Source organism: Cricetulus griseus, chromosome 2 (genome assembly GCF_003668045.3).
Source record: "Cricetulus griseus strain 17A/GY chromosome 2, alternate assembly CriGri-PICRH-1.0, whole genome shotgun sequence".
NCBI lineage: Eukaryota > Metazoa > Chordata > Mammalia > Rodentia > Cricetidae > Cricetulus > Cricetulus griseus.
Window position 1 is genome coordinate 436,602,637 of NC_048595.1, and position 15,523 is coordinate 436,618,159.

The 15,523-nt window shown below is 42.0% G+C and overlaps 1 protein-coding gene across 1 annotated transcript in view; it reads right to left on the minus strand.

Moving 5' to 3' along the window:
- Positions 1 to 15,523, minus strand: part of Dner (delta/notch like EGF repeat containing) — a 287,027-nt gene that overhangs the window by 47,744 nt on the left and 223,760 nt on the right. Inside the window, exon 8 of the mRNA XM_035441073.1 lies at positions 13,791 to 14,015. Within this exon, the coding sequence (XP_035296964.1) occupies positions 13,791 to 14,015 (225 nt within the window). The remainder of the gene's footprint in view (positions 1 to 13,790; positions 14,016 to 15,523) is intronic.

Below are 15,523 nucleotides of genomic sequence, written 5' to 3' on the forward strand. Positions count from 1 at the left end.
CTGACCTCCACATATGCCATGGCATGCATACCCATGTACATCATGCGCACATGTGTGCACACACACTAATAAAAAAAAAAATAAAGTGTAGAAACCAGAAGCCAAAGGTGGGGAACCAGAGAAGGGGGAGAGGAAGAGAAGGATGTATAGGAACGGGGTGGGGGTGGCATGTGGTAAGGCCTCAGAGATGTCAACTTGAAGACAAGAAACAAGCAAACAAAAGATATAGATGGGAAAGCCCAGAAAGATAAGCTAGAACAGAAATTAGTCCAGAACATGATGAAATTAAAGCAGGCAAAGAGCAGAGTCCCTCCCAGAAATGCCAGGGTTCCTGAAGAGCTGCATCATCTCCCGGTGTGATGTCCTTGGGCACTGTCATTGGAGGGTCACCTGAAGAGGCAGGTGAGACAGGGTGAGGTTTCTGAGTTTGAGAAGTGTTTCAGCACTGCAGGATTATTGGTTCCCCATGTATCCTTTGCGAACAAAATTGTACTTGGTATCTTTTGCTCTTCATTAGATATTTTTCTATAAGTCAACACTGAATGTTGGACTCCTAGGCCACCCAGATATGTGACTGCAGCTTAGTCCCAATGAGTGACATCTTCCATCAAGGTGACCCATGGGACTCTGCAATGACAAATGATGTGTGTAAAAGAAGGAGGCTCCTGTCCAGTCATGTCATCAAGAGGACATGCGATTGACCCTGCCCGTGGGGTTTGGACACAAGCGATGCACCTAGCACAATGTCTGCCACACATAAGCATGTGATCCATCTGAATGCTAAAAGATGCCATTGCTCTAAAACACCACATCACATAGGCAGCACACACACACACACACACACACATACACACACACACCCTCACTGGAAAATAAAGACAATACTGGCTCAAGCTCAGGGTTCCACAGTCCCTGGCTGGTTGGCCCAGCTCTCAAAGGCCAGGAGTTTTCTGATACGAGACATGCTGTTTATATCTGACGTTTTCACAACCCACTTTCCACAGCCTCATCCCCTGAGAGTAATCTCCAGGATGGATCTGATTTCCCTCTTAGAAGTAGAATTTTTACTCGCTGCTTAACACTCAAACTCATGCTCTGCATTTTCTCTATATAATGGTTCATTTTATGCACTTAGGACATAGATTAGTAAATAGAGAAGATGCCTGGTCAAATGGGGTGAATTAAATTTGCTAAGAAAATGAAATCATAGGGCAGATAACCTGTGCATTCACAAATGCAGAATGTTTTTTTGCATATGTCTGGCTTGAACGAATATGCATTAAAATGCTTGGGAAAATATTTTCCAAAACTGACGTTTGGTTTTACATACTTAAATGCACATGTTCGCATTTTACAATTTTCCACAGAAGTATGCTATTTGTGTAATATGAAGGATATTATATCCCTACTTTCTTATATATAATGACAAATTTAAGCACTGCCTCCAATTATAAGGGAAATGATGGCCACATTCTATGGCTACAATGAGAAAATAAAGAATGACGAGAAAAGGCCTGACTTCATGATAGACTTCTTAAGATATGGGATGAGAGGAACTCTCAAAGTCTATAAAGGGAAGAACAAGCCTTATTCAGACACAGGAAGCAGCCACCACACCAAAAGGGATCGCTAAAAAAATGCTTTTAAAAACAAGAATTATACTATGCAATCAGCAGGGAAGTTTTTGTTTAAAACCCAGAAATTTTTCTAGATTACATGTATAAATCGTATTTGAAGGAAAATGCTAATAGCATTGAACTAGAGCGAACCACCAGCATTCCATCTATAGCAGCAAGCAGAATTCTCCTTCCAAAACACATGTAAGGACAAACAAAGAACCGTGTGGTCCGTGACACAGCTGATGACATGTAGATTGCACAGCCGTGGTTACAAAGAGCATGAAGAGTCAAGTGAGCTCTGTAGTGAGCCTGTCGCACACAAGTACTTGCATATGTTAAGGTACTTGATTTTCATCTTGAGAATTTTCTAGCGAGATCTTGATGTAAACATTGACCTGAAAAGACTTCTCTTAAGATTGCCTTCAGAACTAGGTGACAACCTAGCCACATGCAAAACAGAAATTAAATGCAATCCTCCCTCATTTTGCTTTTGGCCACTAGAGGGTGGATTCTACCTACAATCTAAACTGGCTACATACAGGGAGGGGTTTCCTTAAAATTTAATCACAGAGGCACCATAAAAAGATGTCTTTTATGAAAAGAATGTATGGTACCAAAAGACAAGAATCGACCCAGCAAACTGCATTTATATAATATATAAATATATATAAATGCATATAATATATAAGCACAAATTGAGAAGGATTAAGGCATAGGATAATTTTTCAAATGATTAATTGCTTTTTATTTATTTCACAATTGATTGCATTTTACTTTAATTTACTGCCTTGCCAATGAATTGAGAAGACCTAATTCAAAAATCTGAAATGCTCCAATTTTTTTTTAACTATTCTCAGAATCAGCATGATAGCGCAAGTCGAAAATTTCTCACCTAACCTAGTGATGGGTAACAGGCAAAGTGCACAAAATTATTACAAAAATGTCGCATAAGGTCACCTCTAGTCTACTATAGAAGTTAAGCATGGAAATAAATTGTTTTTTACTTTTATACTGGGGTTCCATACTCAAGATTTATCATTATGTATCTTCAAATATTCTAAAATTGAAATCCAAATCATATTTAGTACCAAGAATTTATGGTGAATGCTACTCAGACCATAAATACACCTTGATGTATCTACACTCACTGCACTGTAGGAGAGGATCTCGTGGTGCAATTCCCAGGCCAACAAGCAACACATTCACCTGAGAATATGTTATAATGCATGTTCTTAGGTCCTTCTGAGACCTCAGACACTTTCAGCATGGAGCCCGGGCCTGTCCATGTACAACTGATGTGATGACTAGCTTGCATTGTCACCTCACCACCACCTAGAAGCACCTGTGAAGAGAGTGTCTATGAACGACGTCTATAGTGGATTGCCCTGCATGTTTGTCTGTGAGGGGTTGCCTTAATTAAGGTAACTGATGGATACAGGAAGACCCAGCCCACTGTGGGTGGCACCAGTTCCGAGTGAACTGAGTTTAGCCCTATGCAATCATTTCTTTCTGCTCTCGACGGTGGCTGTGATGTGACCTGCTGTCTTATCCTTCTCCTTTGTGGTGTCTGTAATCTGGAACTGGGAACAAAAATAACAATTTGTCCCTCAAGTTGCTTTTTATGAGTTTATCAGAGTAACAGGGATGGAGCAACAGGTTTCATACATGCCTAATCAGAACGAGATGAAACTAGCCCAAATTCAGATTCAGAAACATAGTATTAACATTTCAGCTTTTTTGAGCCCAGAAACACCTCACTCATTCCCTGAGCACTGTCAGAAGTGCCCTTCTCAATCTACAGTTTGATGCTACAGAACTGTGAGATGGAAAACAGAACATGACCATGACAGGGGTTATTCCAGGTCATTTAGTGCATGGAATCTATAATATTGACCATGATTTCTTTCCTTCTAAATATCCTATTTACCAGTCAATTAACTTGGACATTCAGAGACACGATGAAATCTGTAACCCTCTATATAATCATTGCCATTCTCAGATAAATATGTGGAATCAAAATATTATTAAATACTAGAGAAACTTCTCTCACTCTTTTATAGACATTTTTGTTAATACGCCCCTCCCAGTTTGGCTACCATCACAAATAGCCAGAAACTCAGATGGATTGGACCTGGTTTTCTGAGGCACAGCTTTGGCTAAAGACTATAATTGAGATATTTCAGCCAACAAAATGTCCTTTGGGGTAATTGGATTAGGAAGAAAATTTCAAAATGTAAATAAACCAGCACCACAACTCAACAATTTGAGTCACCCTGAGTTCTGTTCCATTTGTCAATATTGAATTAAAGATACATAGGAAGGGGGCTGGAGAGATGGCTCAGAGGTTAAGAGTACTGGCTGCTCTTCCAGAGGTCCTGAGTTCAATTCCCAGCAACCACATGGTGGCTCACAACCATCCATTATGAGATCTGCTGCCCTCTTCTGGTGTGCAGATATACATGGAAGCAGAATGTTGTATACATAATAAATAAATAAATAAATCTTAAAAAAAGATACATAGGAAGTCATGTGTAAGAAGTCGTAAAGCAGGGAAGCTCAAAGCAATGTCATTACTTGCTGACTCTGGGGAACATGTACTTGGTACTCTAAAATAGAGAATGAAACTTGTTGGAAAGAAAGCTGGAGATGATGCTCAGCCCACATAGTTAGGAGGGGAGAAAGGAAGATGGTTCCAGAACCCCCATTAGCCTTGCCTCAATGGAGCCTCCTCTCCCGAGTAACCAAAAAGAGCAGGGTTTTTTCTCCTCAAATTTGCTCTTATAGAGAAACTATTATACAGGTGTGTGTTAACTCTGTGTGTGTGTGTGTGTGTGTGTGTGTGTGTGTGTGTGTGTGTGTGTGTGTGTGTGTGCGCTAAGCTTGGCCCTGCAACCAGCTCAGGCAAATGGACCATTGCAAACAAGAGGAGCAGCAGCCTTTACAAAGTGCATGGGAGGACAGGGAGGCAGCAAGGTGCCTCAGCTAAAGGCATGTGCCATCAAGCTTGATGACTGGAGTTTGATCTCCAGGACCCACATGGTAGGAGGAGAGCACTAACTTCAAATGCTGGTCTCTGGCCTCTACACACATGCTGTGGCACACAGGTCCCCAAACACAGAGTAAGTAAACAAACGCAATTTACATTTTATTCTAAAAGTGAAAAGTACATGTATATTAGGCCTAGTCCTCCATTGCTGCTCTGGGTGCCTAGCTGTCAAATGAAGAAGCTATCACTAAAGATGCTGCAAGGGAGAAACATGTAGGCCTGCCCTGTCCCCCATCACTCCAGCCAACAGCCAAACAATATGAGTGGGGTCACTCAGGACCAACTAACCACAAAAGCAAATGTGGGCACAGCTCCTGCTGATCAGAGCAAAGAGAGTACAGCTAAGCCCTCCCCAAGATGTCCCATAGAATCATGAATTATTATTTATAATTACTATTTAAGTGACCGTTTTCAGCCAGCAAGTTTCTCTGTGGTTTGCTATGCAGAGATAACTACTACAAAGGTTTCATTTCCAGAAACAATGCCTAGCTTAAAGGAGTCAGACCACCCAGATAGATAAGTTTTCAGGGGTCAGAGAACTGGCAGAAAGGTAATTTTAGGGAGTGGCTGGTAAAAAGCTTTTCCAAAACCACAGCGCCCCCCCCCCCCCCCCGCAGCACTTCCTCCTTAGTCTAGACCATTTTAGCTGCTGTGTTTCTCCAGCCTGAAAACAGTTTCTTACCAGTGAACTAGACACAAACATTTGCTTTGTGATTTTTTTTTTTTCTTTAAATCTGTGCCATCAAAAAACTGTGGGCTGGAGCAATGTTTAGCTGTTAAAAGCATTTAATGTTCTTCCAGAACACGGGGTTTGAGTCCCAGCACCACTACTGTCCCTAAGTCCAGCTCAAGGGAATCCAATGCCCTTTTCTGACCTCCACAAGCATTAGGGATACACGTAGTGCCCATACATACACAAGGCAAAGCACTCATAGATATCAAAATAAATCAATTTTTAAAAATAAAATAATCTGGAATAATAAAAATAAAGTGAAACCTGTCTGCAAGACAAGTTCAGGAGCTGGAGCAATGGCTCTAAAGGCAGGAGCACTGGCTGCTCTCCAGAGGACCTGAGTTCAAGTCCAGCACCCACAGGACAGCTCACAACCATGTATAGCTTCAGTTCCAGGGGACCCAATGCCCTCTTTGACCTCCATGAGCACCAGACATGCATGACGAACACAGACATACATTCAAGCTAAACACACACATAAAATAAATATTTTTAAAGGGTCTGTTAGTCAACTCCCATAAAGCCAAGTGGAAGTTTTAAAAAGAGGACTGCGGTGTCACCCAGGAGGTACTTAGTGAGAGGGTGGAGCACATGGTAGCCTGTAATCACCATCAAGCTGAGAGTGATCTATGATTAAAAGAAAGAAGAAAGAGGGAGAGAGAGAAAGGGAGGGAGGGGGAGAGAGAGAGAAAGGGAGGGGAGAGAGAGAGAGTGAGAGAGAGAGAGGGAGGAAGGGAGGTTGGGAGGGAGAGAGGGGAGGGAGGGAGGGAGGGAGGGAGGGAGGGGCCATGTATCAGTCTTCTCCAGGCAAATCCAGTGCCCTGAATCTTCATGAAAATAGAGGCAATTCTGTGAAAGCATCAGCTTCCACAGTGAGCTTTCAAACTGAAAAGCAGGAGGCACAATGGCAAACAATAACGGAAATGAAGGGCATTGTCCTCAGGTCTTTCTTCATACAAATCCAACCACTGAAGAATCTTCAAGCATGTTGAAGGCTAGGAGGCTGGAAAAATAGGACATGCAGAAGAACTCTCATTTGTTGTCTAAGAAGGACTCTGGAGTCAGCGATTGTCAATCACAAGATGGATATCACCAATAAACATCCACTGTTACAGGGTCTCCAATGCTAAAGTTCCAAGGTTCAGAAGAGCCACTGTTATTGACAATGATGGGTGGTCATTTCCACAGAGGCCAGGCTGTGGACAGCTTGGGACACTGAAGCTGTCTTAAGGCAGAAAACTAAAAATAACAAAAGTAGGAAGAGAAAAGAAAATTTCAGAGGCCATGGTATTCCCCGAACCGGTGAAAAGATAAATCTGGGGACTCCATGATTAACAGTAATCAATGCAGGAGACTTGTAGAGATTTAGAGGACAAGAAGAGATTAAGAGGAGGCATCTATCACATCATTTGGGGCAGGGTTAGAGGATGGGAGGGAGAGGAAACTGGGGTTGATATGTGAAATAAGATTGTTCCTAATTAAAAAAAAAAATTCTAGAGAAAAAAAAAAAGAGTAGGTATCTAGGACTCCAGAAGTGAGAGATGACAATCAAGAGAAACTCCCAGAGCTGATAGGGCAGTGTATCTGTCATGTAACTGTCTGCAGACTCTGAATCATTGAAATGCCCAGCAGACATTAGGCCAAATACAATCACTAATTCCCAACCCAGGTAGCCTTTGGCATTCAGTTCAAAGTAGCACATGGATGGATCTTCAGAGGGAAGCAAAGACAGGAAGTGGGGGGGCAGTTCTATTTACTCACAAGTGTTCTGTTACCTACAGTGTTGGACTTGGACACCCCTGTGCTGGGATGTAAGAGTCACTCACTGACCCACAATCAAAGCCACCATCAGTCCAGGTGTCCAGGTTTTCAGGGGCAATGCTGAGATGGAAGAGTCTGGGAATTTGTTCTTGTGATTGTTCAAAGTAAGAAAGGCCAAGGTCGCAAGTAGTGTGGGAGCTGAGGATCCACACTAGGCCTCTAAGAAGTCTAGCCTTTGGTCAAGAGCAGCGGTCTGTAATGTGGAGCAAGTATAAATTAACATGATAGTTCCATCACCTCCACTTCCTGCCATCTGGACTCTAGATCCCTTGGTTTCTTTAAGAGAAAACATGCCAGATGTTTAGCACAGTGTCTGGATGAAGTAAGGTCTCAGAGATGGAAACAATCCAAGGCACAGTCAGCCCAGATAAGGTCACTGCCCCACTCCACAGAGCAAGTCCATATAGCTAATGACTCTCAATTCTATGTGCTAATCTGAGGGAGCTATAAAGACAACTAACTAGCACTTAGAAACTCCAGTTAAATTCTTCAGTTTTCAGGCATTCTTACCTTCAGAGAATGAATGTGACAGCTTAATCTTGTTTATTTATTCGGAGGCAACAGGCTCTTGGCCCTAATCAGCTACATTCAAGTCCTTATTTCATTCCGATCTAGTGGAGTCAAAGGCAGAGAAATGGCAGCCTTGGGTCTCACATCATAGAGACTGGTGAGTCAAGAAATACTTCCCTTACAAAGCTCTGTCCAGCCCCTGGATCTTAACTATTCATCACCTCAGTCAGAAAATGTAATGTTCAAGATGGTGAGCAATCCTTTAACCCTGGGACAGTTTGGTATGTCCATGTAACAGGTGAGGACATAACTGGCAACTGAGTTGACAGTAGAAACTGAGCAAAGATGATAGTCAGCATCTGATTGTTACATGGTTATCTTGGGGTGGTTTTGTTTTGCTTTATTACTGGAGATCGAACCTCCATCTTCATACATGCTAGCCAAGTGCTCTACCACTGAGCTCTATCTTCAGTCCCGCTTACACTTTTTATCTTGAGACAGGAGCTCAGTTATTTGGTCAGGCAAGCCTTGAACTTATGATCTTCCTGTCTCAGCATCCCCAGGTAGCAGGGATGATAAGCATGTACCAGCAGGCCCAGGCTAATGATAATCTTTTTAAGTCTTAAACAAAATTTTGATGTGGTCTTGTTTCATCTTACCCTGCCATGACCTCTCGGCCTCTGAATGATGTCTAACATCATCACACTCATCCTGATGTCCAACAGGAGTCAACAGGACTCCACGACATTCGCATTAGGCCAGCTCCTAACAACTCCAGGGTCTATCTGCAGGTGACAAGCAAGCTTCAGACATCAGTGGTTGCTCTTCTCTTCCTGAGTTAGTTCCATGAGCAATTAAAGTAGAGATTTAAATTGTTTTTATTTGTGGTTTTTTTGTTGTTTTGTTTTGGCAGAGGACAGGTTATGAAGAGTGAAGCAGGTTCCCATGGATGAAGACGCATCTGATTAAACATGACTTCCTTTGTTTCTTCCTTTGGAGACCAGGTGATGAAAACAGGCACCACATTTTGGAGAGTGAAACAGGAAGGGTGTCACAAGATTGGGAATAAGCAATAGACAACCTGCACAGTCTATACCTCTCATACACAATCCATACCTCTCATGTACAAGGAGATGGACCAGATTACAGCGTGTCAATACAAGACCTGTCTCCATCCCAATAAACCAGAGGAAGTCTGGTGTAATAATTAGTCCTGGCTAATAAAGATAAAAATTGCCCGCTGTACTTATCCCGGAATCTGAATGTACCCAGACACTCATTAGTGAGCCAAATGCCATCCTATCTTTATAGGTGTGTTAATTTCCTTTTGCTGTTCAATTACTATGAATACTCTAACCATCAGGTCTTATCTTTATTCTGCTTCCAGGCAGTGCTCTCTGAATACTGATGTGGTCAAATCTGAAAATCATAGTAGGAAGCCACACCAGCAGAAATGCAGTCTACAGGTGGGGTAAATGTAGACAATGGAAACAAAACAGTATCTGACTCCTATAAATGTGATTTCTAAAGACAAGAGCAAAAGGACTATTATATCGATGAATACAAGGTATAGCCAGAGGTAGGTTAATAATGGTAGTTTATTTGGGGAAGATATTCACACAAGGATGGACCCAGAAATACTTCCCAGTCTTCTCAGCCTAGCGAGAGACTGAGTATCCTCCTCCCTGCTTCTTAAACCCCTGTTAGGTACCTGTGACCATGCCCAAGTGGGTGTGGTCAGCAGTACCTATGACCAGGGTTACTCCCTATGGACTATGTTTAGAAGGAGCCTAATTTTATTTACTTTGCAGCCTACATCTGGATGATGTCACTGGATCACTAGCCTCTTGGTGGAGAAGAATTGGCTGGGAAATTCAGCCAACACCCTGCCCAGGTCTAGGAGCCCAATTATTGACATTGAGATTATGCTCAGGAGAGACATTATTCTTAAATTTTTAATTTGATACATATGTTTGTATGCAAGCTACTTGGATGCCTTGTACCTTTGGTTCTTTAAGATAGGTCCACCTGCAGAGATGGGGCTAACAATAAAGCAAGCAAGTAGAGAGTGTTCACTCAAGTGAATTGGAAGACCAAACCAGTCAAAAGAAACCCTGTTCCATCCAGTTGGCCACTGCTTCTAATACTGGTTATCTCGGTATTTATCAAAAAGATGCCACCATTGTACTGACTCACAAGATGTCACCCATAATGGCCACATTGTGCCCTTGACACATTTACACTTAATATATGCAGCATTCCCAAGACCTTACTTCTGCAGCCTCTGGGAGATTTCAATTTGCATTTTTTTTTTTTTAAAGAACAAGTGGCCTGTCACTTAAAACTGTCACTGGGAGGTGACATTTCAGCAATTACTCGGTAGTGACATTTTATTATTTAGTATTAAAACACCATCAGAAACCCTAGGAACAATAAGCTAAAACTGAAGCATGAGCATAAAACACCTGACACACCTGATTTGCAGTAATCAGAATAGAATGGTTGGTTTCTTTATTTTTTTCAGATGAGAACTAATTGCCAATCTGGTATGATTTCAATCTGCTGCCATTTATGAAACAGGATCTGTTTGCTCTCTATAAAGATGATCCAGCCCACTGCTCTGCAGCCAGACACCCAATTTCACCCATTCTTATAAGATTTGACTATTATGCAAATGAGTGGTAAAGCAATTACATGCTCCAAAAAAAATTAAAACAAGAAATTTCCCACTCACAGACCTGTCATGTTCACTTCTTCACATGTAAATTCCTACCAGATGTTTAAAGGCCTGTTTTCATTTCACATAAAGTCACCCAACCACCTGAGAGAGTCTTCCCACCAGAAGCAACTGGCTGTCCTGAATTTGATGAGCAAGTCCTCATGGGATCAATTTTAGGACCCCAATAGAGGCTGCATAATGAATGAAGGTATTATGGAATAGAAAATAGGTTTTCTATGGGTTTCAATGCTACTTAGGGATAGTGCTGGACCACAGGTGACTTCCCATCTAAATATCCCAGGTGGAAACAGATGAAGCCTTAACAGAGACCAGAAAGGAAAGTAAAACAGAAACGGGAGATGTCTCGGTCCACTATGACTCAAAAGATGCTATTGGAAACCCCATGAGTGGTAAGAAAGGTTGAAAGGACAGCTCTTAACACCACACAGAGGAGATGCACTGGATCACCACCCCCCAGCTTCCTACCCAAGGAGGAAACTCAGGCCCAGAGATGCTCTGTAAATGTCTTATGTTCATAGTGAATAGTATGGCCTTCCTACTGCTCCCAACTACCTCTCCCAGAGTAGAAAGAGAAACACTGAGAAATGTATGTTGTATGTCTCTGCTTAGGATAATATCTCTCCTCTCCTCTCCTTTCTCTTCTCTCTCCTCTCCTCTCCTCTCCTCTCCTCTCCTCTCTCTCTCTCTCTCTCTCTCTCTCTCTCTCTCTCTCTCTCTCTCTCTCTCTCTCTCTCTCTCTCTCTCACACACACACACACACACACACACATCACATCACATCACATCACATCACAGAGAGAGACAGACAGACAGACAGAGACGTATTTATCTTCAAATACGTATAGGTCACTTAAAATTTTTTGAAGTACTAAATATACCAGAGATTTTAATATGTTTAAGATGGGAACTCAAAGTAGAAAATGAAGTTGTTTTCTGGCCTGTCCTGCTTGGATCTTCTCTTTGAGGCTTGTAGAGAAAGAGGGCCCTCACAGGCAGGTAAGAGAATGTGGAAAAGCTCCTAACAGCAATAGTTCACTTCCAGTTGCCACTGGGGGTGGGGGGCAACCCCATGTGCTGTGACATCTCCAGAGAGCTTGGGCATGGTGAGTTCTAGTTGTGGCAGGTGTGAGACATGGTTCTGTCCAGTATGATGGCACCTTGTTCAGTCTGCACACACCAAGCTATTCTAAGTGTGTGCTCACAAGGTAGTGAATGGTACAGCCCTGTTCTGCCTCATTCCTCAGCATGCAGCTCTGCCACACATGGGCTTGGGTTCCCACACGTGAAAGCCAAGCCTAATATGCTACCATGTCAATCAAGACTCCTGCAGAGAAAGATGATGGAGACTCAGAAAAGACAGGGACATCATACAGGGAATAGAGGATACTTCACTTAGAGGTTTACAGAGAACCCCAAATATTACTGTGATCATTAATTGCACCTGTCTGGTTAGATAGGTGATGGTATCCAGATTATTTTCTCTACATACATGTAGCCTAAAGGCATTTTCTCTTGGATGATATTAAAATATAGCAGTTGTCTCTGAGCGGAGCAGATGACCATGTAATGTGGCCAGGAATCAGCCCAGCTCTTGAAGGCCTGAAGAGCAGATTCAGGTTCTTGCAGATGAAGGATTTTAGCTTCAAAGCACTACACAGATCGTGCTGGTTTTGCAGCCTGCCAGCTTCCTCTACGGATTTTGGACTTGCCAGTCCCCACAATTGCCTGAGCCAGTTACTTAAAATAAACGTGTGTGTGTGTGTGTGTGTGTGTGTGTGTGTGTGTGTGTGTGTGTGTGTGTGTGTGTGTGTGTGTGTCCTGCTTCTCTGGAGAATCCTTACACTGTTACCAAGCAGATTAAACAGCCCCTCCTCTGTATTGCAGAGCATGGAAGAAAGAAGCACTTGGCACAATATCAACTGCTCAGAAAAATCAGAGAATTAAAGAGTCTATGTGCAAAAAGCTTTGCATCACCTTTCAAAAGCTTAGCTGCATTTCCCACTAAATCTTTTAATTAATTTGTGAGTATGAGATGTGGTCTTTGGAAGTTCTGAGCCAAAGGAACCTTAGAACCAGATGTACTGGGGTTAGAATCTTGGCTCAGGCTCTCTAATGAGTATGAGGCCACAGGTAGAAATGAATCTCCAGTGAAATTCCAGGTAAAGGTAGCCATGAAAGGCCCAAAGATGTGACATATCCAGCTAAGAACCTAGAATGCCATCCACTTAGCAATGGCTCAAGTGTACAGTTGTTGATTTAAAATCTATTTAAACACAGATACACCTTTCTTTCACTCCTTGGAGCAGAGTGTCACCTATCACAATCATTAGCATATCACCTGTCACTGAAGGATGGGGAAACATCCAAAGAAGTGCATTGTTAGGTGACTCCATTGTTGTGTAAACATCACTGAGGGTGTTCTCACACCTGCTAAGGTGGCTAGGATGTCCAGAGGCTATTCAACCCTGTGGACCAGCAATGCATATGTGTTATTAGGTTGAAACAAAACATCCGTATCAGGTATGTGACTGTGTCTCACTGTAAATATGATGAAAGTGATATTGTGGTTGGTTTTTGGAACTCAGGGGAGAGAAACTCAGCCCTGGAAGAGAGATGGAGTAACAGAGAGCAGGCATCCCAGGATAGTCATGGGTCAGTGAAAGCAAGTACTGGCTGGCCACACTGACTAGCCACTGTCACATGTGAGAGAAGTAATGTAAAGGCTTAGTTCATGAAAGGATGGAGACAGGGGCATAACAGAAATGAAAGAAAAAGATACCCACATGTTTTTTTGCAGACACACAAACAGAAAGACACAAATGAGAATGAGTCATCACCTTGACTTCCAGGTTTCAAAACTTCTACAATTTAAATATCAGGATCATGAATGCAAAGTATTTTGGGGAAACAAATGATGAAGCTATCAAATGTTTACTGAGGAAGCAGGGTGTAACACGCCACATGTGGAGCAGGAATGCTAATAAACCATGGTGATAAATGGACTGCACTGTGCTTTCCCTGAACACTAAAATTGTGTTAGAAGATTTTGCCAATTTTAAATTTCTCCCTTCTTCTTTCTTGCACTTTCTGTTTTCCTCACAATGAATGTGAATGGCCCACTTGTAAAAGAAAAAGCACGTGTCAAGCTCTACCAAGAGTAAGTCTGACGAGTAGGTGTGCACAGATGAGTGGAATTCACTGTGTGTCACACTCTGTGGGAATTCACTGTGTGTCACACTCTATGGGTGACCTTTGCTCAGAAGCAAAGACAAACTAAAAAGTCGTCTAGGCAACGCTTTGCCATCGACATGGAGAACCAACCTGGATCACAGAGGCACTTGTAGCTGGTGCCCACACTGCGGCACGTGCCGTGAGCACATGGGCTGAGGGCACAGAAGTCAACGAGCTGAGCACACGTCGGCCCTGTGAAGCCTGGGCTGCAGCTGCAGGTGAAGTGCACGCCATCCACATAGCAGGTGCCATTGTTCTGGCACGGAGACGACATGCAAGGGTCAACCTTCTCTTCACAAGCAGCACCAAAGTATCCTGCAAGAAAGCAAAGAAGGGCTTTAAATTTTTCAAGCAGGGCTAGAGAGGTACCTTAGTGGGTAGCATTAGGGAGGCAGAGGCAGGCGCTTTAGACGTTCAAGGCCATCCTCAGATATATAGCAAATTTGGGAGTACATGGGATATATGAAACCCTGTCTCAAAGAATAAAAATAATAAAAGATTAAAACAGGCCTCTTGTAGTAGATCAGTACTTATCCCTAGCGAAGGAATGGACTTGGACCCCATTTCACATAGAGGGATACTCCCTCAGCCTAGACACATAGGGGAGGGCCTAGGCCCTATCCCAAAGGATATGACAGACTCTGAAGACCCCCCCATGGAAGGCCTCACTCTCCCTGGGGAGCAGAAATGGTATTGGATAGGTAGGGTGTTAGTGGGAGGCAGGGGAGGAGGGGACGGAGAGGGAACGGGGATTGACATGTAAAACAGTCTTGTTTCTAATCTAAATAAAAAAACATGATTGCATACAATAACTAATTCAGATATGTCACAACCCAACCCACTCTGACCTATAAAATTATTTAGCATAGATTTTGTAACCCTACATTAAAATATCAAATCCTGTGTTTCTGTGTTTATTGAAACAAATATAAACACAAAAGATTGACTGGATGTACATCATATGTGCACATGGCATAATCTAAAATATGCCAAAAGTAAGTAGGTGATGATTACCTAAAAGTATGATAAGATATAACACTAAATGTAAAAGAGTGAAAAGATGTAACATAGTACATAATGAAGACAGCTCACCCATCTTCATCACGTCTTCTACTCAATATTTTGAAAACATAGAATACATTTAACTATATAATTTCTAGATTATAATTCATTCTCCCAAAATGTACATGTCAGTGTCTTTAATAAATGCATTCAGGTGTTTAATCCAATGGATGAAATTTGTTTATGTGTATAAAAATATTTTGGGTAAACAAACATGATACCATCTGACCTTACAGTGCAATGCCATTTGTAAATAGTCACTAAGTGCCAGCATAAGCCACAAGATGACTGAGTCACCAAAGCATGACACTCTAAGGTTCAGAAGACCACATAACATATCATGCCACTTAGTAGAAATGTCCAGGAAAAGTAGAAAATATAGAAAGCAGATGTGTGGTTGCTGTGGCTGAGATACAAACAGAGACGGAAGACAACAAATATGGGTGGCCCACTGGACTGAAGGGTATGCTCAAAAATGATCCGTGTGAATAGTTGCATACCTACATGGATTTACTAAAATTGCTGAATTTTACAGTTTAGAAAAGTGAATAATAACCTAGACATTATACATGCAAGCATATTTTATGATATAATATTATGTAAAGCTGCTACATATTTTAATTTTAAATAAGATTATCAGATAAGTGTTTTGTATTGTTTCCTGTATACAAAATTTGGCATTTCTCAGGCCAAAAAATGACTATATGTGTGTGTGTGTGTGTGTGTGTGTGTGTGTGTGTGTGTGTGTGTGTGTGCATGTT